The sequence below is a fragment of the Diabrotica undecimpunctata genome, chromosome 2 (assembly GCF_040954645.1).
Source record: "Diabrotica undecimpunctata isolate CICGRU chromosome 2, icDiaUnde3, whole genome shotgun sequence".
NCBI lineage: Eukaryota > Metazoa > Arthropoda > Insecta > Coleoptera > Chrysomelidae > Diabrotica > Diabrotica undecimpunctata.
In genome coordinates, this window is record NC_092804.1 from 3682609 (window position 1) to 3709731 (window position 27123).

Here is a 27123-nt window from a genome sequence, read left to right on the forward strand (position 1 = left end):
TACATTACGATCATAAGACGAGTGTTGCTGGAAAAACGATCATTTTTGTAAAGTTTCCACAATTTTTGGTTACTAGTGTAGCTAAAATTCCAACGGTTTATAGAAATTTTCCTTTCTCTGTCCGTCTGTATATATCTCTCTCAATAGCAAATAAAGTGTAGAATAATACTAAAAACGTGATACTTTACTAATTAATTAACAATGCGCTAACCATGATAAAAATTGAAAACAAGTGAATTATCGTATTCTTAACACTCTGACAGTGGAACTCTAACTTTTTTCATTAGCAATTTTTCTTCATAATTAAATTTAAAATTTAAATATCACTTTATTCATGACTTCGACTTTGGACTCCACTTTGGCGACAATAATCAAATGAGTTGTACACAACGCGAAGATTATTCCAACAAAAGCATTGACGCTATTTTTTTTCTGTAAGTTATTTAAGAAGTTGAATATACGGAAGGGAATATACTAGTACGACACGAGTAGGCAAAAATAAATACCGGGTAAAATAAGTTACAATTTAAAAATTTGCTATTGTTAAATACAGGTCCACATCATGATCTCAAGGATCCAACCTCCTCCTCCTCTATCCTTTATCCTTCGTAAGGATGTGATGACGTTATGGTATTTGACTAATGGTTGTTATACATTCTTCTCTCTCCTGGGCGCGGTGTGCTGCCTCAGACAGAGAGTAACCGGTAGCGCACTTTATTTGGTCGGACCATCGGAGTGGCGATCTTCCTCGAGTTCTTTTACCATCTACCTTGCCTTCAACCACCATCCTCTCCATGCCTTCCATTCGTCTGGTAATGTGTCCAAAGTACCTCAATATATTTTGGTTGATGTTTGTGGTAACCCTAGTATTGATGTCGAGTTCTGTTACTATTGAGACATTTGTGCGATGTGCTGTCCAGGATATGCGCATCATTCTACGATATACCCACATTTCAAAGGCCATTATACATCGTGAGTCGGAATTTTGATGGCCAAAGTTTCTGACGCATAGGTAGCAATAGGAAAGATAAGCGTCCGTACTAGGCGCAGTTTCGTGTTCCTGGTTATGTCCGTATCTTTCCAGATTTTAGTAAGTTTGACCGTTGCTGATCTGGCCATTGTAAGGCGTCGACGTACCTCTTCTTGAATTGAAACGGCTTACCACTTCAAACGCCGCTACGTTTCGTATTTCCGGCTGGTTATTTCTAATTCGATCGATTATCATTATCTTGGTCTTCTGTACATTAATTTTAAGTCCATATTCACGACTTATAGTGTCTAGTCTGTTCATGATGTATTCAAGGTCATTTGCTGATGATTTTTCGGCCTCCGACTGATATTCCTCCTTAACATCCGTCGAATACAATGCGCATGATGTGTTCGCTGTATATATTGAATAACGTGGGAGAGATAATACATCCTTGACGAACACCGGCTTTTAGTTTAAAATTATCGGAGTATATGTTGTTGAGTCTTAAGTTTGCTGCGTTGCTGATATACAGTTGTTTCGGTAGGTATATTAGATGTTGGGGGATACCCAGTTCTCTCCGATATAACAAAATCAGAAATCAAAGAAGCCCTGAAGAAAATGAAAAATAATCGAACCCCGGGTGAAGATGGAATAGTATCAGAAGCACTAAAAATTGGAGGGGATGTATTACTTGAAAAAATTAAACAACTTTTCAATATCTGCCTTCACAGCGCCAATATTCCAACAGACCGGAACAACGCTACTATGATTCTATTACAGAAAGCAGGAGACAAAGCAAATTTAGAGAATTACAGACCGATTAGCCTCCTCAGCCATATATATATAAGTTGTTTACGCGAATACTAGTTAAGAGAATGGAAAGAAAATTAGAGACTTATCAACCAAGGGAACAGGCAGGATTCCGAAAAAGTTACGGAACAAATGACCATCTACAAAGTATAAAAACCCTAATAGAGAAAGCAGTGGAATACAATAAACCTCTAGTTCTAATATTTATCGATTTTCACAAAGCCTTTGACACAGTTGAGCTAAGCAAAATATTACAGGCGCTTAAAGAATGCAGGCTAGATTATAGATATACTAAATTATTATACAAAATATACCTGCAGGCAACAACCACTGTCAGATTACATACTAACAGTAATCGCATAAAAATAGAACGGGGGGTTAGACCCAATGTCACCTAAACTTCTTAATACGGTGCTAGAACATGCTTTTAAGAATTTGGATTGGATGACAAAGGGAATAAAAATAGATGGAGAATATCTAAACAACTTACGTTTCGCCGATGATATACTTATAATAGCTGAAGATCTAGGTATGGCAAGAGAGATGGTACAGGAACTCGTTGTGGCTACAGAAAATGTAGGTTTAAATATAAATATCTCGAAAACAAAAATCATGACCAATTTGGTACCCAACCAGAACATCAGTATTGGTGGGAAAGAAATAGAACTCGTAGATAGATATAAATACCTGGGACATGAAATTATGATTGGCAGGGATAACCAGACTCATGAACTGAAGAGAAGAATCGGCCTTGGGTGGGCAGCATTTGGAAAACTGAGAGAAACTTTTAAAAGTGAGCTGCCCACATGCCTAAAGAGAAAGGTATTTGATCAATGCGTCCTCCCAGTCTTGACGTACGGAGCAGAAACACTTACCTTAACAAAAGCAGCAGCTACCAAACTGAGAATCACGCAGAGAAGAATGGAGCGGTCCATGTTAGGAATAACTCAGTGAGACAGAATAACCAACGAAGACATCAGGAGAAGAACCGGAGTGACTGACATCATCGAGAAGATAGCCAGACTAAAATGGAGATGGGCAGGACACATAGCCAGAATGACAGATGGGCGATGGACAAAGAGGTTATTGGAATGGAGGCCAAGGGAAGACAAAAGAAGCGTCGGTCGACCACCTACAAGATGGACTGACGATTTAAGAAGACTCAATAAAAACTGGATAAGAGCGGCGCAAGATAGACGGGGTTGGAAACATGAGGAATAGGCCTATGTTCAGCAGTGGACTCTTGAGGCTGGATGGCACCCATTTCTCTCAGTATTCCCCACATTTTATGCCATTTTACATTATCGAACGCTTTCGAGTAGTCGACGAAGCACAAATATGTTTTTAGATTAAATTCTTTAGATTTTTCTATAATTTGTCTGGGATTGAGAATTTGTTCTCGTGTGCCTCTTCCAGGAACAAATCCACATTGTTCTTGTGAGATGTATGGTAGAAGTATTGATTTTAATCTCTCGTTAATTATGGTTAGCAGAACTTTACTTGCGTGGAAGATCAGGGCTATAGTGCGGTAGTTATTACACTCAGTTGGTGAGCATTTCTTATAAATGGGTATAAAAGTGAGCTTACACCAATTATCTGGCCATTGTCCTGTGTTCCAGATTTCATTACATAGTTTGAACATTACTCCAATTCCTATATCTCCCATTTCTTTAAGTGCTTCCGCCGTGATTCCGTCTTCTCCTTGAGATTTTCCAGTATTTAATTTTTTTATTGCGGTTTCTATTTCCGATTTTAAAATATGTGGTTCCCTTTCGTCATTTATTTCTTCTGCATTCACGTCTTCATGGTCACTATGAAACAACATTTCACAATATTGTTTCCATGTCGCTGCTATGCCCTCTGGATTGGTGATGATCGTTCTCAAGTTATCTTTAATTATCTGCGTTTGTGGTTTGAACTCTTTAGTTAAGTATTTTACTTTGGCAAACAGTAGATTCTTGACGATCGGCGTGTTCTTGTAGTTGTTTGCATATTTCTTTATTATGATTATTTATGTCTCTCCTACTTGATGATTTTATGCGTCTGTTTACATTTGCTATCTTGTTTTCAGTTTCTGTTGGATTTGAAGCATTGTTTCTAATTTTTCTTCGTTCTTCTACTAGGTTCAGTGTCTTATCAGTCATCCAGTGTTTCTCTTTCCTTTGGGTTTGTAATATTTATTGCGTCTATAATCCACGTCTTTGTATGTTCCCATGTTTGATTGAGATCGCCAGTAATGTTCGGTGTGTTACTATGTCTTAGTGTTTCTTTGTATTTTCCAGGCTCTTTAGGTATATATTTAATTGTTTTATTTGTTTCGGTTTCGGATCCAACCAGATCAACCCAAAGCCCTAAAAAAACCCCAAAAAAAATTACTAGAAATTAAAATATACAAAACACTACACAAATTTAAGGAATACCTGACAGACTATCAAAGAAGAACACTAACACCACACCTATACAGAGTTTTAAAAATTCACAAAGAGAATGTACCCCTCAGACCAATTTGCAGCAGCATGGGTTCTCCTAGCGCCGGTACTAGGGTTTTTAACGCCCCGGGCAAAATAAAATTTGACGAGCTTTCATAAAAGAAAATACCAATTTATTGCAAATTAAAAAAAGGCAAAAAAATAAAATTTTCCAATAAAAACTAAAAATTTATTTGTTTGTTTAAAAAATAATTCACTTGTTATTTACTTGTTATTACCGAGAGCCGAAAGTCCTTGAAAACTTCTATAATGTTTATTTTAGGAAGTTACAGGGGCGAAATAAAAAAAAAGAAAATTAAGTGTGATTTTTAATTTCCAATATCTCATTCAAAAGAAACTTTTTGTTTATTCTAAGGGACTTTCGGCCCTCGGTAATAATGTAATCTTTCATTCTGCGTTTAAATTTTTCCAAAATATTTATTAGTTTTCTCAGGATTCGAAAAAAATGAATCCGTTTAAAAAGTATTGGCCCGAAATTTTGCGCCTACGCTCTTGATTAAAATATTGGGCGTTGCCAGGTCTCATTTAAAAATGAAAATGTTCAATATTTAACAGTAAGTACCATTGGAAAAAACTTTAAAAATAATACAGGCTAACGTAATAGTGCACATTTGAAAATTGTATCTCTGGAAAAGATGAATACGGTTCCAACGATCCCCAATTCCCTTTTTCTAATTCAAAGTACTCGATTAAATTCAAAACGAGTTCTTGTGCTTTTGAGTTGTGAGGTAAAAGTTTTTCCAGGCATAATCTACAAAAATTCAATAAAATATTTTCTTTTTGTAATTTTTTTCAGTTTGCGGAAACTTAAAACAAGACCAGGTTAACAATTGTTAACTGTGTAATATAAAAAATAACTTCTAAATAAATGCAAAAACAGCAAAAATCCAAAAACTGACAGCCACAAATAAAAAAAACCAGAAACGTCACAAATTGTATTTAAAATCTGAAAAAGTCTCCAAGCACCTTTTTTGTAGCTTTCTCTTTTCGATGTATTGAGTCTAGAGCGTTCATAAAAATAACATGTGTCTTTACTTAATACCAGGCGGTAGATGGCTTGTCTAGTTTCATGCATGGAAGACAATGATGCTAGATAAAAAATAACGCACGGTTAAAGAACCATGGACTAAACGGTATGTATCGGTTCCAACAAACTGTTCACAAAATACCACTTCGTCCCTTCTCTACACCAAAAAACGATGACTTCATTACAGAATAATAATAAATTAACGAAATATATTGTCAGATATTAAGAAAGAAAGGATGTTGAAAATGTCAAATGTACATGAATCACGTTTTTGGATATTATATAAAATGTGAAACATAAGAAATTGGCTTAATAATCCCGCAGTAACAACTTGAACTTTTAAAGTTGTGCAATAAGCTATATTAATTGGCGAATATATGTGAGATATCAAACATATGGTTGATTAGTAATTTTGCGCAATATTTAGTAAGAATTTTGTTTTTATAAAGCAAAATACGGTATATCTTGTGATTAAATAAAGAAATATTATTTTAACTAGTCATCGCGATCGGTTAAAATCGTAATTGCATTTGTTACAAAAACTTCTATTTCTTTCCAACTATCCATGTCTTCAGTTAGCACTTTCAATAATAGACCTGCAGATTGCCTAATGTTATCGCTCCATCTCATTTGCGGTCGAATTCTTCATCATTTTGAATCATTCTTCTTCTTTAGCCAATCATCCGGTATTTCTCCTATTTCATAAACTGTATTAAAACTTTCAGTAAGCACGTAGTAAGTATAAATGTTATTGTCTTCGTTTAAAAACGAATCAGGGGCCCTTCCGTTTTTCATCATCTTTAGCCCATAAAATACCTCTTCATTTATTATCATTGGTACGCTGTCTGGTTCTTCTGATATTGTTGGACTGAGTCTTGCATCTTTAAAGAGGCCTTTTTCTATATATAGGGGAGAAGGGGGTTACTGTGGACCATTTTTACTTATTAGCAAATTAAAAAATATGTAAAGATTCTTATTGTTGAACTTACCTCACATATTTACTGTAAACATCAACTCAACTTTCGATGTGAATATTTTATTTGTATCTTTCTTAATAGAACAAATATTTTGATTCAAATCGGAATCAATAATTTGTCCACAATGACCCCGTGGTGGGGTTAAAGTGGACAGAGTATGGGGTTATAGTGGACGCATAGTAAAACATATACAGGAATACTTACTGAAAACTTTATGTTAACAAAAAGAAACTACGATACATTATAAGAACTGAAATTAATATTAAATGAAAATAATCTTCCTTGCCTTTTCGTGCCAGTGTCTACTGGGTGCTCCAAAATTCCGACAATATCGTTCTTGTCGACAACTGAGACATCTTCAACTTCGGGAAATACGAAATTATTCACTTTTTTCCTTAAAAAATTAATTTGTACCTCCACATCTCGAATATCTACGATTTGGCCAACATAGTGTGTTACCGATTTTTTACCCATAAATTTTACAAGTACGAAATCATTTTTCTCCATTTGTTTGTCCATAAAAATATCGTTGTCCTGACCATCATCTTCCATCCAGCCTTCATCCTCTGATTCAAGTATTACTTCTGTAGAAGAATTGGAAGAGGAAGATTCTTTCCTACTCCTTTTTGGTTCATAGGAAAGAGATTTCTTCACTCTATTCTTTTCTCGCATTTCAGCTCTTTCTTGCGCACGTCTTTCCTTAAAATCTTTAGCCTCTTTTTCAGCTTCCAACTGATCTTTCACTGGTGTGCTCGTGTAAATAGTCGACTTTTTATTTTTTCTTGCTTTGGAGTTTGATGAGCGATCTGCTTTTAGAAAAGGGCGGCAGCTCTCAGGAGTAATTACAGCTGTTGATGTAGTTGCTACTGATGGTGAAAGCGTAATGGGAGCTACAGGTAGCAGTCTTGTGGAGATTGAAGCAACTTCTAATATTCGCTCAGGATCTTCAGGATTTCTTGGGTTCATTGCTGTTGGTGGTTCTTGATTCCTATCTGTTGTTTCGGCAGCTTCATAATCCTCATCGGTGAATACAAGACGATTTATTGGCCATAAACCAGCAGATCTGAATCCAGATGTTATATTCTTCATTGTAAATGCCACAGGAAAAGCAATACCACACAGTTGAGCAACATCATATATTTGTATAGGTCTACCTGGATGATTTTGAAGCCAGTCTCCCATTGCAACCCGTAATGCAGCTTTATAAGAACCATATACTGCAACATCTAGCGGCTGTAGTTTGTGGCTACAATGTGGCGGAAACGATAAAAGAGTAATTCCAGATTCTCTAGCTAAGTTTATAGCTTCCAAACTTATATGACTTGAATGATTATCCATTAATATCAGTAGAGGGTTTTCTTTAGAAGCACTTAAGTGCATTTTTATGTGCTTTAGTACTTCTAAAAATAATTCCGCAGTCATATAGCCAGACTGATGAGCCAGACCAATGCTCCCTATTGGTGCACCATCTAAGAACCGGTCTTTCATATTCTTCCTGGGGAATATGAAAACTGGAGGTATTGCTTGTCCAGTGGCTGTTATAATTCCGCACATTGTAACATTTTCACCGCGTTCTTGAGAGGCCACAGCTCCTATTTGTTTTTTTCCCTTTTCAGCTATACGTTTGGGTGGTGGTAAGACCGTGGGTATACCTGTCTCATCTAAATTTATTATCCTTTCTGGCCTTCCTTTAAATTTATCTAAAACTCCAATGTAATTATCAAAAAATAAATCCACGTTGGATTTGTTAAAGGCTGTATCTCGTGCTATGCTTGTATTTTCAGGTTTTCTAAGAGATAAATCTCCATGTCGTTTCATAAATGAATATATCCAGTCCTTTCCTGCTATCTTATTTTTAGTCCAATTCGAAGGAATTTCTATTTGTAGAGCACTACCCTACTCAAAAGCTAGGGTACAAGCCTGCTTGTAAGTCAAGCCATAATGTAATCGAGACGCCTTCTTAAGATAATTGACAATGTGTTGTTCTTGTTCATCAGAAAATATTTGGCGACCTCGAAATTTATTGACGCCAGAAACATTCAAGCTAACAATTTCTAACTCATCTTCGTTACCTGAATCATCACCAGAGGGTATATTAGCATCTTGAAGGTTCCTCTTAGCCAAAATGTGAAGCATACTTTTTTTCAATTCATATTTCTCTGCAATATTTCTCAAGCTTCCTTTTTTTCTTAGGATATCCTTTATTGCACGCTCTACAACTTTTTCATCAATATCAGCTCTCGCCGTTTTTCTACTGTAAGTCCTCATCTGAAACAAAAAAGCGATTTTTATCACATGATTTTTGGAAATATAATCATTTGTGGGGTTAGTGTGGACAGCTGATGATTTGTCCACACTAACCCCGAACGCCATGTTTGACAGTAACAATGGAATGACGTTTCGAAAAATGATAATTTTATCTCATTCCATATCAAATTTAGTAATTAAATATTCCAGAAGCCATACACTAACTTAGGTATACAATTAGTTCAATAACTTCAATTTTAGTATAATTTTACTTACCGTGTGAAATAAATGGATACAACACACAAAATCACTTTCTGTCACTGGCGGCCATATTATAGAAAATATTTCAACCAACTTTTACGTGGTGTTCGGTGGCGTTAATAGTCACTTCCTGAACAGACTGGGCGGCAGATTTAAATGCGAGTTTTTAAATAATTAACTATGTCCACACTAACCCCCCTCTCCCCTATATATATATATATATATATATATATATATATATATATATATATATATATATATATATATATATATATATATATATATATATATATATATAACTGTTTTGGATGGGTTGGAGTCAATAATAGGGCTATTGGTTAACTATTTTTTTATTCTCGAGCTTTCAATTGTGTTTACAATTATTATCAAGAGCTAAAAAAGACAAAATACTTACAAGGTTGAACTAAAAAGAAAATATATATATATATATATATATATATATATATATATATATATATATATATATATATATATATATATATATATATATATATATATATATATATAACTCGCCAGTCTTCCGGGTTGATTTTCATTACGCCGAGCTTTCTACATCCTCTCTGATGTCTTGTTCAGGGCTTCCGAGGTTTCAGTCTCCCGAGCCCCCAGACGCTACTACACTGATCAATATTCACTTCACCACTGAGCAGGTTTTAAAAGGCTACCGGTTTTAAAGGTGGTGCCACAGAAAAGGAATTAATACCGAACAGAAGGTCGTTCCTAAAAAACCTTAGTACAGACCTAGTTACTCCCTTGATGAGAGAACGGCTCGGAATTCAAGCTTTGTCAAAAGAACTCCGAGCTGTTATAGAAAAAAATTTGGCAATCTTCTTCTGGGAGATCCGCTTTTTACACACGCAAACAAGACAGAAAATCGAGGATAACGTGCAACAAGCTCAAAAAATACATACTTCTCAACCATCAGTCAAAAGTGTGCCCAGATTGCATTAACTAAATCTAATAATTCATATGTTTAATAATGTGAAACCACTGTATACAACAATTTTGTACTTTTCTAAATATAATTGTTTTTTTGCAGGGTTTTACAGGTGTTTTATATTTGGGATACATCCGTACCCCAAATAGTAAAATAAAACAATTTTTGATGGGTAGTAATGAAGGATTAACTAAAAAAACTTATTTTTAACTAGTAACTCACCAACTTTTCACATTAGCCTCGTATTTATAGCATGCCACGGGTATAAATCCATCCACGAGGCTACCGTATCCTCTTTCTGTGAACGTGTTTCTTTGCAATAGATCCTTGCACCGAAATTACGTACCATATCCTATTACTTAATAGGCAAAAGCGAATAATAATTCCAAGTTGAATCAGACCAACACGTGGATATTGTATACCTCTATTTCGCAAATCAGTTCACGTAACGCAACGCAGCAGCTCGTGCCCAAACTCGCAAAGTTTCACCAACGGTAGATTCTAAGAAAGTTTCTAAATTGACGGCGGGAACTTTTAGAAAAGTCCGCTTCAAATTTATCGTTTGTTTTAATTGTTTAATCATTTTTTTTTCACAACAAAAATAGTCATTTTGTACAAATATTAGACCAAAAGACATTTTTTAATATCTGACAACACGGTGGCGTTAATATATATTCAAAATGAGTGTTATCTATTACAGTGTGATACTAGTAAATTTAAAAATAAATCAAAATTTGAATTCCATAACAAACGTCTGGTTTTTCTAATATGACTCCAAATTACTTTTTCTCTTGCATTTCTTACCTTATTCAGCATCAAACTTCGCTTTATATTTTCAAGTCTCACACTTATTCTTTTTTTCTAAAAATGTTCCTTTACATTTTCAATATTGTTGCCATATCGTCATCTAGGATATCCTCAACCAAATTATCTAACGAATCATCATCTAAGGGTGGATCTATATCAGATAACTCGTCACTAGAACTGGAACTCTAGATTTTATTTTCCTCTGATAATTTGTCCCACTGTTGCTGTAGTAGAGTAAATAGACTGGCAAAAGGCTTCTAGAATAGATTTTCGTGGGCACTTTGTTGCTAAAATGTAAAACCCATTTTTTTTGGTTTCTAATATTTTTGTAATGCAAAATCACTTGGTCGTCCAAAAATCGTAGTGGGAGGGGAGTGGTGGGGAGCCTTACAAAAAAAAATGCAATTTTTTTTTTCATCATTTTTCGGATGAACAATATCCGAAAATTCATTCCTCAAATTTGCATACCTATCGGGACATTAGAAATATTGTTTTTTTATTTATAAAAATACGTTAAACCATTGTTGTATACGGAGCGCCTTCATACAAAATCACTTGTCCTGAAAACCCATATTTTTAAAATCGTTTACCTCGCTCTACCTCGAAAAATATTGGGTTTAGCAAAAAATGGCTTCCTATAAACGTTATAGACCAAACATCAGAGAACATGTGGGTTTTTTTAAAATGTTGATTGGATAATTAGTTTAAAAAAAAATTAAATAAATCGAATGTCATGTCACGACGGACAGTGGCGAACGCAGAGATGCGAGGGAGGGCGAGATTCCTATGCCATAGTCAACCGCAAATCGACTCTACTGATGGTGATGTTGTTACGGTCGTTTTTACCTCTAGACGCTGTTGTGTTGTGTATGGTTGTATATATTCTAGCGCAACAAGTGTATTGTTTTGCATGTGCATTCTTTTTCATAAGCTTTGTTTTTAGCGCGAAATCCACTAAGATTATTATAAGTGAGACATAATAAAGTTCTTATATGTTAATTATATTATTAACAGTGATTAATTAAACTTATTGGTAAGTTAACAATATTTAGTACTTACTTATTATTACAGTTAGTAATTTTTTTGTATCCATCTAGAAATAGATTTAACGAACAGCAGCAGCTCTGACAGCGAACTTGAGTCAAAAATCAGATTAAGACATGTTTCTTTCCATAAATCTGATGCCGAACAAGACGTTTTTATTCAAAATGTGTGTCTTATTTGTTTGGAAGGAGGAAGGCTGGTTAACTCTTAAGAAAGATAAAAAAAACCAAAAAAATTAAATGCGGCATATATTCTCAAAGTTTAATGTTCTAAAAAATCAAGATTTTTTAAAATTGCACAAAAACTGTTATAAATCTTATACGAGCTCAAAGAACGTTGCCTCGTACAAGTCAAAAAATACTAAACTGCCATTTGATTTTCGTAGAGACGATATTTTTCAAAAACGGCCCTTGAACAACCCTTTAATTTACAAAAGTGCATCTTTTGTCAAAAGCACTCACCGAATCAAAAACTATGCCAAGTTATGACTAATAATATGCAAGAAAAAATAACCACGACGAATCTGACATTTTTAGTTTCGGGGCATCGGAGCAACACATTCTAGTCAAAATGTGCCAAACTATCCGAAGCGAGATAAACAAGATGTCAACTGAGTCCGATTTAAAAAAGAATGATTGTTAGAGACTACAAAAAGTCTATTCCTGAAAGCTTGTATTCTCTTGTTAATCTTATTGTCCGCAATGAAAGCGATAATGAAAAGAAAATTGAAACTGTAAGCATTTTCCAAGAAAAATAAAAACTCCAAAGCATATTGGGCTAGGACTTTTAGTTCACCAGGAAACAAGGTCGAAAAAACTCATTGAAGCAATGCACGCTTGCGGTCATTCAATTTCATACATCGGTACTCTTAGAGTGCGTAACAGCATCGTCCAAGAAGAAATTCAACTTTACTTGGAGAATAATCATGTGACCATACCGAGACAAAATGGAAGAGACTTTGGACAAAACACCTACTTTTCACGGAACCCAAATTGCTGCCTTCCAGAGAGAACCATTTAATGAAAATATACATGGACAATTTAAATTTTTGCCGTATAATCAGAAGCTGGTAATACCGAATGATTTTCATTCCCTTCACAAAATTTATTTTGACAAATCAAAAAGAAAAGTACAATCTGAGGAAAATAAACTGAGCTTCATAGAAAAGGGTCAGAATGTTAATAATAACATAAGATATCGTAACATGGCATGGTGCATTTGCAAAATGAGGGACTCTGTTAGGGATGAAACCGTTATCCACAGTGGTCAGGATTTCATAAACGGACTGTAGAGGATAAATCACAAGTAACGACCTATGGCTACTTACCTGTGCTACTCCATGTCTCGTCAGAATATGATACCGTTTGGACTGTTATCATAAAGTGCAATGAAATTGCTAAGAAGCTAAATAACAGATACACCGTACTGACGTTTGATCAAGCGATCTATTATAAAGCTAAAGAGCTCCAATGGTCCCAGTCAGAAGACACAAAAAACGTAGTCATTCGTCTAGGTGGATTTCACATGGTTATGAACTTCCTCAAAATAATTGGTCAGTTCATGACAGATTCTGGACTTGCTGATGTATGGTTGGACAGTGGTCTCTATGCTCAGTCCACAATTGATGGTATTTTATCTGGCAAAAAATACAATAAAGCTATACGAGCCCATAAGTTGACGTACGAAGCTCTGTCAAGATTATTAATAAATCTTTATAAGAAGTGGCTTTTAGAGTGTGGCACTTCTTCTGTACATTATATTAACTTAATTCATCTTTGTACATCGGAAATCATCGATACTTTCAGGAGAAAAGAAGACGTTATGCAACTCTCCGATAAAATCTCAACTTTAACTCGTAAACTTTTGACAGAGTTTCCAGAAATCATTGCAGCTCAAACTGCCACAGGCAAATACTGGAATGCATACTTGGAAATGGTAGATATTCTATTAGAATTTGCCATTTTAGATATGTATATCCCAAGCTTTTGAAATTTAACCACTTTACTACGTCCTTAGTAAGCTTTATAATAATAAAAATAATCTGTAAGAACATTTTTGGGGATACGGGATACTCCTACATACCAAGTCACCTAGGGCTCGATAACACGGAAAGAGTCCCACCAGAGCTCAATCCTTTTAATATCGTAAGTATCTGAGATGAGTGAATTTTCCCCTTTGGGGGAGTGCGAGCCGTATGGCTAAATCTGGATAATATTAATAATTTAATAATAATAAGTATACAACCTTAAAGATATACAACAATACTTATTATGATAATATAAATACTACTATCACTTAACAAATACAGTATTTTAAAACTGTTAATAATCTGACAACAAAACGAGCCAAAGAAGTCACTATTTACGCTAGAAGAGTATTCATCCTCCTTAAAATCAGCATCACAATGAAAAAACGACCATAACAACATCGCCATCAGTAGAGTCGATTTGCGGTTGACTATGGCATAGGAATCTCGCCCTTCCTCGCATCTCTGCGTTCAGCACTGTCCGTCGTGACATGCCGTTCGATTTATTTAATTTTTTCTTAAACTAATTATCCAATCAAAATTCTAAAAAACCAGCATGTTCTCTGATTTTTGGCCTATAACGTTTATAAAAAGCAATTTTTTGCTAAACCCAATATTTTTCGAGGTAGAGCGAGGTAAACGATTTTAAAAATATGGGTTTTCAGGACAAGTGATTTTGTATGAAGGCGCTCCGTATACAATAATGGTATGACGTATTTTTAAAAATAAAAAAAAAATATTTCTAATGTCCTGATGGGTATTCAAATTTGACGAATGAATTTTCGGATATTGTACATTCGAAAAACGATGAAAAAAAAAATTGCATTTTATTTTTGTAAGGCTCCCCACCGCTTCCCTCCCACTACGATTTTTGGACGACCAAGTGATTTTGTCTTACAAAAATATTAGAAACAAAAAAAATGGGTTTTACATTTTAGCAACCCACGGGATAGCACAATAGGATCCTATTTAAACTATACTACTGGGCACTGTCACAATACTATTGTCTGCTTTCTCTTGTAATTTTTGGTAATAATCATTACTGGTTATAACCTCGGCACCAGGAGTTACTCCTGTTTTCTTTACCGGTAACAAACGAGGCATTCATTGGTTTGACTGTTTTCAAAACAAAACCGATGGCGGTAAATTTTCTAGAGTTGCTTCCATATTTTTTAATTTCGCAGCTTTGATATTCATCTCCTTCCAACGTTTATAGGCGTTGGGGAGAAATTTGGTTTCTACTATTACGTCATTTTTGTATGGGAATATTCCCTCTTTCAGAAATCCGCTTTGGATGATTTCTGCCTTTATACTATGCCACATATCACGAACAAGCTTAGAAAATGTTCGCTTCGGCATTTTTATTCCTTGGTTTTTCGCTGCCAAGCCACCAATTTTTTGCCCCACTCAGTCTTCAATGATTTAAACACGGACAAATCTAAGGGTTGTAATACATTTTCACGAGCTAAATCAATGACTTTTGTATTTACGTGAGTGCTGCGACCATTATATACCAACAATATTGGCATTTTTGTTGACCCACAGCATTCAAAAATATATTTTTTAAGAAATTGACGAAAACATCCGTTTCCATCCAGCTGTTTGGAGTAGCTGCATATGCTATGTCAAGATGATCTGGGTCCTGTGTTGCCATCCACTGGTCCGATACGAATATTCCTTTAAAAAGGTACTTAATATCCGTAAAGTGATATTCGTGACTCGTAAAACTCTCATAATTAGTTAAATTTTTCCATAAAAAAGTTTAATTTTACTATTGTTTCGTAAGAAATATTTAAATTTTATTGATTAATGTATATTATTTATATAAATATAAAATAATAATTATTAACTCTTTTTTTTTGCTTAGTTTATTTTGCAAAATTTACTTAAACAAATCTTTTCAGAGAGTATAAAAATTTCTTAAAAATAAGTCGTTTCATATTTTAATTTAAATACACACGACCAATAACTATTTTATGGAAAAAAATTTTATTTTTCCGAAATTTTCCTGGAGGTGAAAGTATACCAGTTTTTATTATTTTCTCGAGCTACCCAGTTTAAAAAAAATGAATATTCTGCGTGCCATAGAAGGCCAGATGTTTCTCTACTTCTATGGATCTAGATCGCTGTTGACTGTCTAGCGATAATTCAAAACAGTCGCAAATTCGTGGAATGTAGTATAGTTAAAATCCTACAATCCATGTGTTTTTTCCTTTACTATTGTGTAGTTTATTACTGTATATTTATTAAGAAAGATCTAGATCTACACCTTCTCCTATAATCTGTTCAATTTTCAGCTTTTAATATAAATAAGCAACGGAGATTTTAAGATTTTAAGAAAAAATGCTATCTTGGTTCCTATTGGTCATAAAAGGTTCTTTCTTTTAAAATTGTATTTTTTCACCATTTTTTCAGTGATCCTACGTACAAAAGCGTGACATAAAACATATCAAAGTTATTTTAAATGTTTATAAGACCTTTTTGAAACTGTTTTTTTAATAACAATTTTGTTGAAATTTTTTAATGTGTCTTAAAATTAAATATTTCTAGAGAAAAATATCTCTAGAGTCACTGTCACAAAACAAGTACAGTTGTTTAAATAATCGCTCTCAAGAGCCCCATTCACGTTGAGATCGATATCGTTATATGTATTACGACACATTGCGATACAGTATCTTGAGATTTGTATCTGACTCATGAAACATCAGTTGAATTAACATTTTCTTCAATTCACGTGTAGAAATGCAATTTCCGCCTCCACCTGTGCTTATTGCTGTATCAGTTAGGGTGTCAGATATTTCAAAAAAGAAAAGACGACATAAAAGAATATGGGTAAAGCGATGGTTACGTACCAAAATCAAATATACAGTAACAAATTTACTGCAACAATTAATTAAGTGGACGAACCAAATGATTCCTTCAACTCTTCACATCCTAAATTTGATTTTGCCTCTCTGGGCATCTAAGAATCGGCAATAAAGCTTAAAATCTCACCACAATACCACAAGTTCAGCACGACGTTACAACTTTTTTAAGTTCTCGTCTAAATGCGCAACCAAAGCTGTGTATTTTCTTCATGAAAAAACTGCGATCACTATTATACTTTTCTTTGCATTTGTTTACCAAAATTGTTACTGCCGATTCCCTAAGTTGTCTATTTAAATATTCTTTGGTCTTTGAGTTCCATAAACATGGATATAAATTGTAAAAAATTAATAAATTCGTCCCAAAACTCGCGATCCGCCATATTGAAAATTAAAAGTGTGTATAGTTTAAGTAGCGCAATGCAAAAAAATCAAAATTAGAAGTTAAAACAAGTCTGAGTTGCATGTTTGATACTGTACTGATGCAGCGATACTGAGACAGCCAACTACACTATGAGATTTGCATCGAGATACTGATACTTGCGACAGATATCGATACCGATCTCAACCCTTTAGAGTTTAGACCAACAAATACCTGACCACCTGTAGCAGATGGCTAGGTAGCTGGCAGTCAACGTCCCAAATACTACAGCCTTATAATCGGACAAGCCTCCTAATAGTTCATTAAGTTCAAGAATTTGCCGATAAAGAAACTTTTATTTTTCTGTTAGCAAGGACACATTTACTGCACTATAATTTCATGAAATCGCAAAATTATCAATCCCACATGCTGGGCGAAACAAAGTTCTGGAAAAACATAATATATAACACGTGTAGTATAATTGAAATCATGAGACCTAATAAATTCGGAAAGAAACCAGTAATGCAAATTCGTACAAACACACTTATACGATTTTTGGCCAGAGTTCATTGCAAGGTCACTCCCACACGTGTGGCACATTACGTAGATAAGGTAAATACTCGAGTAAACACGCGCGCCAATGACAAAAGGTCTACAAACTTGAGTAGGGGACGGATTAGGCGGCGGAGGGGGACGGCTAAGGGCTAACGACAACAGTAAATAAGGGAAGCCTTTATATTTATTTAGAGAGTGATGTAAACAAAAATATCTTGAGAGATTTATGGATTTTTATTGTAAAGTAAATAAATTTTTGATGGAGACAAATTTCCTTTTACTTTCTTATTAAATATACAGTAATATACTATAATACACATTTGTACGATAATTGGTAGGAATTTAACTATACTACATTTCACGAATTTGCGTCTCTTTGGTCTTTTGGATTATATTTTGAATACACTTTCTTTAATAAATTATTTTTAACAAAAATTTAATATTGCTTAATTTTAAGTAAAAATAAGCTATTACATATGTTTACATTGATATATATGGAAATAAAAAGTGTATTTTAACTTTTCCTATATATAACAATGATAGTATTACAAAAGGTATTGATTTTTGGGGGATTTTTTTTTCATAAATTGTTTAAACCAATTACACTATTTATTAGTTAATTAATTTATAAACAAATTACATATTTGTAATGTACGTCAAGAAGGTATAAATCTAAAATCAAATGGTGTGAGGTCCGGTGTCCGAGCTGGCCATTCTATCGTACCTCGTCGTCCAATCCATCTACCACGATATTCTCCATCTAGGTAACGTCTTACTGCAACATAATGGTGTGCAGGAGCACCATATTGTTGAAACGTTATGTTGTATGTTGTTTTCGTACCACTAAATCTTTTATTGCAAAAGATCTTTTCTGTTAAGTTGATTTTTTTTGTTTCAGTTGTAATGCTCATGACGAAAGTTCCAGAATGAAAGAAGAAAGGGCAGTTTATACATGTTGTGATACGTAAGTACAAGGTTTTGTTAACTTTTACCGACAGTAAAACGTTTTTCTCGACTACATTTCGTTTAAAGGCTCAAAAACGAGTATCACATTTGTTTTTCCTACAGACTTTTTGGAACGTCATCAGTAACAATTCTATACCGACATATAAGGAGCTAACCAAGGAAAATCAGGCTAAGGATATAAAGAAACCCGTTTCATATTCCTAAAAGTAGTAATTGTGAATAATTGCCAAAATATTATTATTTGCAAAACTTTTATTGTTATTACTTGACCAATAACTTGTCATATTACCCTCGTATACAAAAATACCTTTTTTTTTTCTTTCAGAAATTTAAATTTTTCTACAGCTACATGTAGCGAAGACGATTGTGAGTATGGGCCTTATAAAAAGAATAAAGTAGCTAGGGTAAGTTTCTGGTTGTTGGATGTTTAATTTTTTGTGCAACGATACTAACATTAAAAAAATCCTAATTGCAAATGGAAGATTCTATCGATAGTATACTAAAACGTGGCCATGATGATGCATATACAATAAGTCATAACACTGATATTATTTTGGATTTACAAGAATTTATAATTATCTATGCTTTTATTACCTATTTACCGAGTTATATATTTTTTTATTAATATACAGGGTGAATTTTTAGTGTGACATTGGTCGATAATTCAATTGTGATACAGAATATCCTAAAAAGTTATTTTGAAGAAATGTAAGAAACGTTATTCTCCAGGCTTGGAAAATACGCCGAATTCTACAGGGTGATTATTAACTACGTGGTATACAATTTTTTAAATGGGATATTCTATAAATATACTTTTTCATATTTATATTTCTCTCATAATCCCTGTTCTTACAATATTGAGTTTGACACTACTATACAGTGTATTTAACGAGTTTATGACCATTTTTATTTCGAAATCGCTATGAAATAAACACCCTGTATATAAGGAAGGATTAAATAAATAAGTATTCAGTTTACACAATAAGCTAACAATATGTTTAAGTTTTCATATTAAGTTAACAGAAATCATTGTCAAATATTCGCGTACAATGTAAACTACAAAAAAAATTATGATTTTTTTCTTTCATTTTATGATGCATTTCCTATACCTATTATATAAACTCATTACTTTCCGACATATTTTTAGTTTTCTTTACATTTCGAGAATACCTCCAATGTTTTTAAGTAAAAATAGCTTTTTGTAATAATATAACAAAATTATTCTTATAATAACTAATAAAAAACATAAATCAATTCATAATAATAAATTTATTAAGGCCTGTATAATTCTTGATGACCATAATTTACCTCTACTACTACTACTACTAAGGATTTCCACAGTTTTCACTGTCTTCCTTCACTCAACCGTTTTCTCCAATTTTCCCTGTCATTCCAGTCTCCATCTCGCAGGGTTCTTTTCTCCATAGCCTCGTCGATTTCATCTCTGAATGACCTTCGGGGTCTTCCTCTCTTTCTTCTTCCAATCGGGCTGCATTCTGTGATTTTGTTTATCCAGCGTCCTCTGTCCGCTCTTCTGACGTGGCCGTACCAGGATAGTCTCTTCTCCTCTATATAGTCGATTATGTCTGATTGCACTCCCATTCTCCGCTTAATCTCTGCGTTTTCAATTCTGTCTCTTTGTGTAAGTCTACAGCTTCTCCTCAGAAACTCCATTTCTACTGCTCTTATTCTACCTCTATTTCTCTTGTTTATTGTCCAGTTTTCGGACCCATATGTCAGGATACTTCTTGTCAGAGTATTATATATTCTCTTTTTTGTCTTTATCGTAATGTTCTTATCCCACAACACTGAGTTTAGTTGTCTTATACAGTTTCTTGTTTGTCTCAGTCTGTTATTTATATCTTCTTCTGTTGTTCCCTGGTTCGATATTATGGTTCCTAAATACTTGAATTTATCTGTTCCATTTATTTGTCTTCCCTCGTCTATCTCTAGGTTTCTCATATCCTTGTTTTCTGTTGTTAGGTATTCGGTTTTCTCTAAGTTTATTTCCATTCCGTTGTTTTTATATTCTTCTTCTAGTTTTCTGAGCATAAAGCTGAGATCTTCTTCATCTTGTGCGATGACTACTTGATCGTCGGCAAAACTTAAGGTGTATAGGTATTCGTCTTTTACTGGTATGCCCATTCCTTCGCACTTTCTCCTCCATGGTTTGAGTGTCTTTTCCAAGAATATTTTAAACAGAGTAGGGGACGTAGCACAGCCTTGTAGAAGTCCTTTTGTCGTCTTAAATGGATTGTAGGCTTTATTTCCACATTTAATAGCTACTTTGTTTTCTTTGTATAGTGCTTTAACTGCTTTTATTAGTGTTTGTCGGATTCCGAGATCATTCATTGCTTCCCATAATTTGACTCTAGGTATTGAGTCATATGCTTTCTTTAGATCAACAAAGGCCAGATGGACCGGTCTACCTTTTGCCATTTTCTTCTCTATCAGTTGTTCTAATGTGTACGTATGATCTAGGCATGATTTTCCTACTGTGAACCCTGCTTGGTCTTCTCCAATTTTTCCTATTATTTCAGTTTCTAGTTTTTCTTTAATAATTTTCCCCTAAAGTCTACCTACCGACGATATTATACTAATTCCTCTATAGTTTTCACATTTTTTCCTATTTCCTTTCTTATGTATTTCTTATCCATACCTAAATTTACCTCTAAATGCCATATTTACAATGGGTGAACTGATAGAAACACTAAACAAATTATAGACCTAGCCCAGGGTCCGAAAACATACCTGCTACATTTTTAAAAGCTATGCCAATGGAAGGCAAACAATATCTTCTGGATCTCTATGATTTTATTTGGACAAGGAATGTTTTCCCAATTATTGATATAACTCAATTATCGTACTAGTTCTTATAAAGGCAAGAATAAATAGGACCCAGAGTCTTACCGTCCAATATATTTAACTGATACTATGTGTAAAGTACTTGAGGTAAGCAAGTATTATGGTACCTAGAATATCGACAGCTACTTAGCCCTACACAAAGTGGAATTTGAATTAGAAAGTCCAGATCTATATTAGACAACCTAGTGGATATTGAATCTGTAATTCATGAGTCATTTGGGTGTGGTCAAGAATGTTTGGCTATCTTTTTTGATATAACGCGTGCATATGATACAATTTATAGATTATATACCTTCATAAAAATTCTGTCAAGTTGGTCAATTCAAGGAAATATTATCAAATTTATTAGTAATTTACTCCAAATACTCCTAATAGACTCCAAAATCCAGTTAAACGGCATTCCTCAAGGGTCTACTCTTAGTGTTGCACTTTTCCTTATTGCCATCAATGATATCGCTAAATCATTTAGCCCATTAGTCAAAGCCCGTCTATTTGCTGATGATCTTGTTATATTCTGTCTAGAAAAATATATATTAACAATGACGACCTATATACAACAAGCTATTTACAAACTAGAGAATTGGTCAAACACTACTTTCTTAGAATTTTCTCTCACTAAAACGAAAGCAATCATCTTCAGTAAAACTCCAAAGAAGAACATTATACCACCAATACGCTACCTAAAGAAATTATTTTCGGAATCGATTAACTTAGGAGTAAAACTAGATAATCGACTATATTGGCAAAACCACTCACTCCGACTGTCAGCTCAAAAATGCCTCAACTTAATGAAAAGTGTCTCTCATAAACAATAGGGTGCAGACTTCCAAACTCTTATGACTCTCTACAAAACCCTAATTTAGATTATGGTGCTGTTGCCTACAACTCAGCCAAAGGTCCACTGTTAAAAGTGTTAGATCAATTACATAATTTAGCAATTTGAATTGTACTGGGAACACACTACACAAGTTCAGTTCAAAGTATGTATGTTGAATCAGGCGAATCATCCCTTCAACTTAGTAGAGAATACCTTAGCCTTATGTATGCCTCAAGAGCACATTTACAGATAGATTTCCGTAGATGTTTAATGGTTGAAAAAGATTGGATCCTCCTTTTTATCATCGAGTGAAAGCAATGTTATAAAGCTTCTCCAATAATTACATTAAAATATTTCTAAAGTCAGCAAACACATGTTACCATGGACAATTGATCTCCCTGATTGTAATACAAACCTTTCTGTATTAAAGACATGAAATGCGACAAACCAGCCAAAATTTTCAAAGAGAAAGTACTAGAGATATTAAATGGTTTTAATGATTACATCCTTATTTTCACCGACGCATGCAGATCTGCAAATGGAGTAGGAGCGGATTCCACAACAGATACCTATAACAGTTCCTACCAGTTCTCTCCCCAAACCTCCATATTCTCCGCTGCACTTTTTGCTATTCTCCAGTCGTTAACGTTTGTCAACACGCATGACTTCAATTCTTCTTCTTCTTCGTTACGAATGTTGGCGATCATCATGGCAATCTTTATCTTATCTGCAGCAGCGCGGAAAAGCTGCACAGATGTTGTATTGAACCAGATTCTGAGGTTCTTTAACCAAGATGTTCTTCTTCTTCGTGGACCTCGTTTTCCAAATATTTTTCTTATTCATTCTTCGGAGTACCTCCTCATTTGTGACTCGGTCAGTCCACGGGATCTTAAGCATTCTCCGATATAGCCACATCTCAAATGCTTCCAGTTTTCTGCACATATCTTCGTTCAAGGTCCACGATTCAACACCATAAAAAAGGACAGAGAAGACGTAGCATCGCAGCATTCTTACTTTTGTATCAAGAGAGAGGTTGTGACTCTTGAAGAAGGCCCCCATCCGATTGAAGGTGGATCTAGCTTTTCCGATGCGTGCTCTAATCTCCTGGTTGTTGATCCATTATTCATTTATTATGGTGCCGAGGTAGTTGTAGTGCGTCACTCTTTCTACAGGGGATTGGTTGACGTAGAGTTGACCTTCTGTTATTCTTTTCTTGCTAATTATCATAAGCTTTGTCTTAACATTTATATTGAGTCCATATTGAGTTGACTGTAATTCGTGATTTTGTTCATAAGAACCGTCCGCAAATACTATGGTGTCATCTGCATATCTGATGTTGTTATGACTTCAATTACTCTCTAATAATAAGCGATTCCCGAGTGCATTAACAGCCCTAAAGCAATTGTACCCCAAATACCCTGCCCTAAGGCGGAACTCTTAACATGCCAAAAAGATTAGTCCAGTTCCTCTGGGTACCTTCACATTGCGAGATACAGAAATGATAAAGCTGGCATATTAACAAAAAAAAAAAAAATGAGAATCTGTTAACAGACATCATAATACCTGTATTCAAACTGATTTGAAGCAATATTTTAAGAACAAAATCATGAAAAAATGGCAAATAAATTGGAATAATTGAAACTCTACATTAAGAACTATCAAACAAAGTGTGTTGCGGTGGAAACTTTCTACTAAGAGAAGAGACCAAGTGATCATATCCAGATTGCGACTTGGACATACAAAGATAACCCATGATTTTATATTAAAGAAGTACAATCTGGGTATTTGCTGGGAAATTGCCTACTTGCATCCAGAATATATCAACAGCGATATCCTAAACGTAGGAAGCCAAACCAATAAATCGTTTTGTTCGTACTGTGTCGGTTGCATATGAAAAAAACGAGAGAACCAAAACTGTAGCTACTACTGAGAATTCTTACATTAGCACTCATGAAATTTCACGTCAACATGACCTTAGTCCAACTTCGGCGACAAAAATCCTCCGTAAACATAAAATGTATCCATACCGCATATAGTTTCATCAAGAATTGACAGTTGTTAATTTATTATCATCGCAGTGCATAGTAATGCATAGTAATTTTCATTACTATGCATCAATCAATACCTTCTTTATTTACTGTACTATCACAATTTTGTTTTATTGTATTGTATTGTTGGGGACTATGAGTTGACCCACATTTTTTTAACAGCTGTGTGAATGGTGTATATATCTGGATTTTCTGAATAATAATTTGCCATTACTACTAAAAAATGTTCCACTTAATATTCCATAAAGAATGTCGTTTTTACACGACAGTACTCCAGTTGATCACACTGCTCTTATTCACAATAATCTAAATATGTATTAACTTTTCTGCGAGGTGATAGGCAGAGGAGAACCAACCGTCTGACCACTGCGATCACCGGAATTGCCAAAAATTGATTTCTGTTAAACTTAATTTGAAAACTAGAATATATTGTTTACTTCATTATATAAAATGAATAATTATTTATGTATTCATTATACAGGGTGAGTCATGAGGAACTTTACATACTTCTACCATATGTAGAGTCCCTCAGGGAGCATATCATGTGGCCGCTAAAAAATGTCAACTCCTCTTCTTTATTAATTAACAGGGTGATTTGTGTAATTGACCATTTATTTCATTTTACTGTAGTCTTTATACGGCTCATTTAATTTTTTTAATTTTTGAATGATACAGTACACTACTATCAAGCATTCGACTGGTATTAGCTAAACTAAAAAATTCCAGGACTGGCTTTGGAAAAATTAATTTAGGGATTCGTATTAAATATTACACCCTGTATAATTTTTTTTTAAAATGCAATAAGTGATTTTCAAACTACATAAATAGCCAATGAAAACGACATATGCGACAATGTTGTCGCACTTTTATTAAATTTTTAGTGAACGATCAAATCTTACCAAAAATAGAACAACCATAATGAAGTATCAAATTATAAGGTATTAATTTAAACAAATGTTATAAATTTCAAACATTTTAATTAAAATGAGTTCCTACAACATAATCTAATACGTAGAAAATTAACATCTTTACTGTCACTTTGTATTATCTCTACGATAGAATCAATTGTTTTTCAATTTTAAATTTTTACTCATAGATCGTATTGGGGCATTATTTTCGATAAATAATAAATTAAATTGATTAAAAAGTCAAACCTCTTGTATGTGTTAGTTTTTGTTGATTGTAAATGATTAATATTTTATGTCAAATAATAATACATTGCATCAACTGTACTAAATAAAAATAAATCTAAAAAAGTTTAAAATGAACTGAAAAAGAAGTATGAAAAGAAAAGTGAAGTAAAAAAAATGAATGAAATGAACATTGTCATTATTGTCATTATCAATTGTTATTTATGTGTACAAGAATACATATTTCTTCTGTCATATCTACGTTAAGTACATTGTGTTAGTTTTGGTAGAGCTTTTGTTACTTTCGTTCAAAATGCCACATCAGTTTTCGACCACAGAATATGCAGATATAATATTTGTTTATGGATTCTGTAATGGGAATGGTAGGGCTGCTAGTAGAGAATATCGCAGGAGATTTCCTAATCGTCGAACTCCCAGTCATCCAACATTTGGGTCAGTTTTTAATTATTTGCGAGAAAATGGCACTTTTCCTAGTGGAACAACAGAGCGACATGTAGATGAAGCGCAGGAAGATGACATTATGGACGCCGTTACTATGAACAATACAATAAGCACTAGACAAGTAAGTCGAGAACTCAATGTTACTCAATCAAAAGTAAGTAGAGTCTTACAAAAAAATAATCTATACCCATATCACATTCAAATGGTTCAGCGACTACATGCTGGAGATGAGATCGATAGGTTGGAATTTTGTAGATGGATTAACAATAATCGACCAACGCTATACAGGACACTATTTACAGATGAAGCCCAATTTACCAGAGACGGGATAAATAATTCACGAAATTCACATGTGTGGGCAGAAGAAAATCCCCATGCTATTCGAGAACGTCGTTCTCAGTTAAGGTTTTCGGTTAACGTGTGGATTGGTGTCATAAATAACCAATTAGTAGGTCCTCACTTTTTTGATGGTCCTTTAACAGGGCAGGTCTATTTGAACTTTCTACAAAATATTTTGCCGAATTTGCTTGCCAACGCGAACGTTGCTATCCGAGGGATGTATTTTCAGCATGATGGGGCACCCCCACACTTTTTACTGGCAGTGAGACAACATCTCAATAATGTTTATGGCAACAGGTGGATAGGACGTGCAGGTCCTATTTCGTGGCCTTCAAGATCCTCTGATTTCAATCCCGTTGATTACCATATTTGGGGACGATTGAAGCAACTAGTTTACGCAGTGAATATTAATAACCGACAACAATTAATTGATAGAATTATACATTGTTGTAATACTATTAGAAACGATCCCCAGAGTATCCGTAATTCAATACGTCAATTAACAATTCGGCAACAAAAATGTGTACAGGCTGCAGGGTTCCATTTCGAAAATCTATTTTGAATTATTTCTATTTTGTTACCATTATTGTATCTTTTCCAGTTCTAATTTATGGGTTTATCATAACTATGTACATATTTTTAGTTTTTTTTTAAATTGTTCTTCGTTATTGTTAGTAGTTACTGTTTTTTGTTGTGCAGTGACTCAGTTTATCATTTCAATTAAAATGTTTGAAATTTATAACATTTGTTTAAATTAATTACCTTATAATTTGATACTTCATTATGGTTGTTCTATTTTTGGTAAGATTTGATCGTTCACTAAAAATTTAATAAAAGTGCGACAACATTGTCGCATATGTCGTTTTCATTGGCTATTTATGTAGTTTGAAAATCACTTATTGCATTTTAAAAAAAATATATACAGGGTGTAATATTTAATACGAATCCCTAAATTAATTTTTCCAAAGCCAGTCCTGGAATTTTTTAGTTTAGCTAATACCAGTCGAATGCTTGATAGTAGTGTACTGTATCGTGCAAAAATTAAAAAAATCAAATGAGCCGTATAAACACTACAGTAAAATGAAATAAATGGTCAATTA

The 27123-nt window shown here is 34.0% G+C and overlaps 1 protein-coding gene across 2 annotated transcripts in view; it reads left to right on the forward strand.

Moving 5' to 3' along the window:
* cwo (transcription factor cwo) overlaps nucleotides 1-27123 on the forward strand; it is a 47471-nt gene that overhangs the window by 5111 nt on the left and 15237 nt on the right. Inside the window, exons 2-3 of one of the 2 annotated variants that reach the window (XM_072522127.1) lie at nucleotides 18295-18360; nucleotides 18688-18766. In XM_072522127.1, the coding sequence (XP_072378228.1) occupies nucleotides 18295-18360; nucleotides 18688-18766 (145 nt within the window). Of the gene's footprint in view, nucleotides 1-18294; nucleotides 18361-18687; nucleotides 18767-27123 lie in introns of those variants that run through there. The other variant, XM_072522128.1, reaches the window with a different exon arrangement.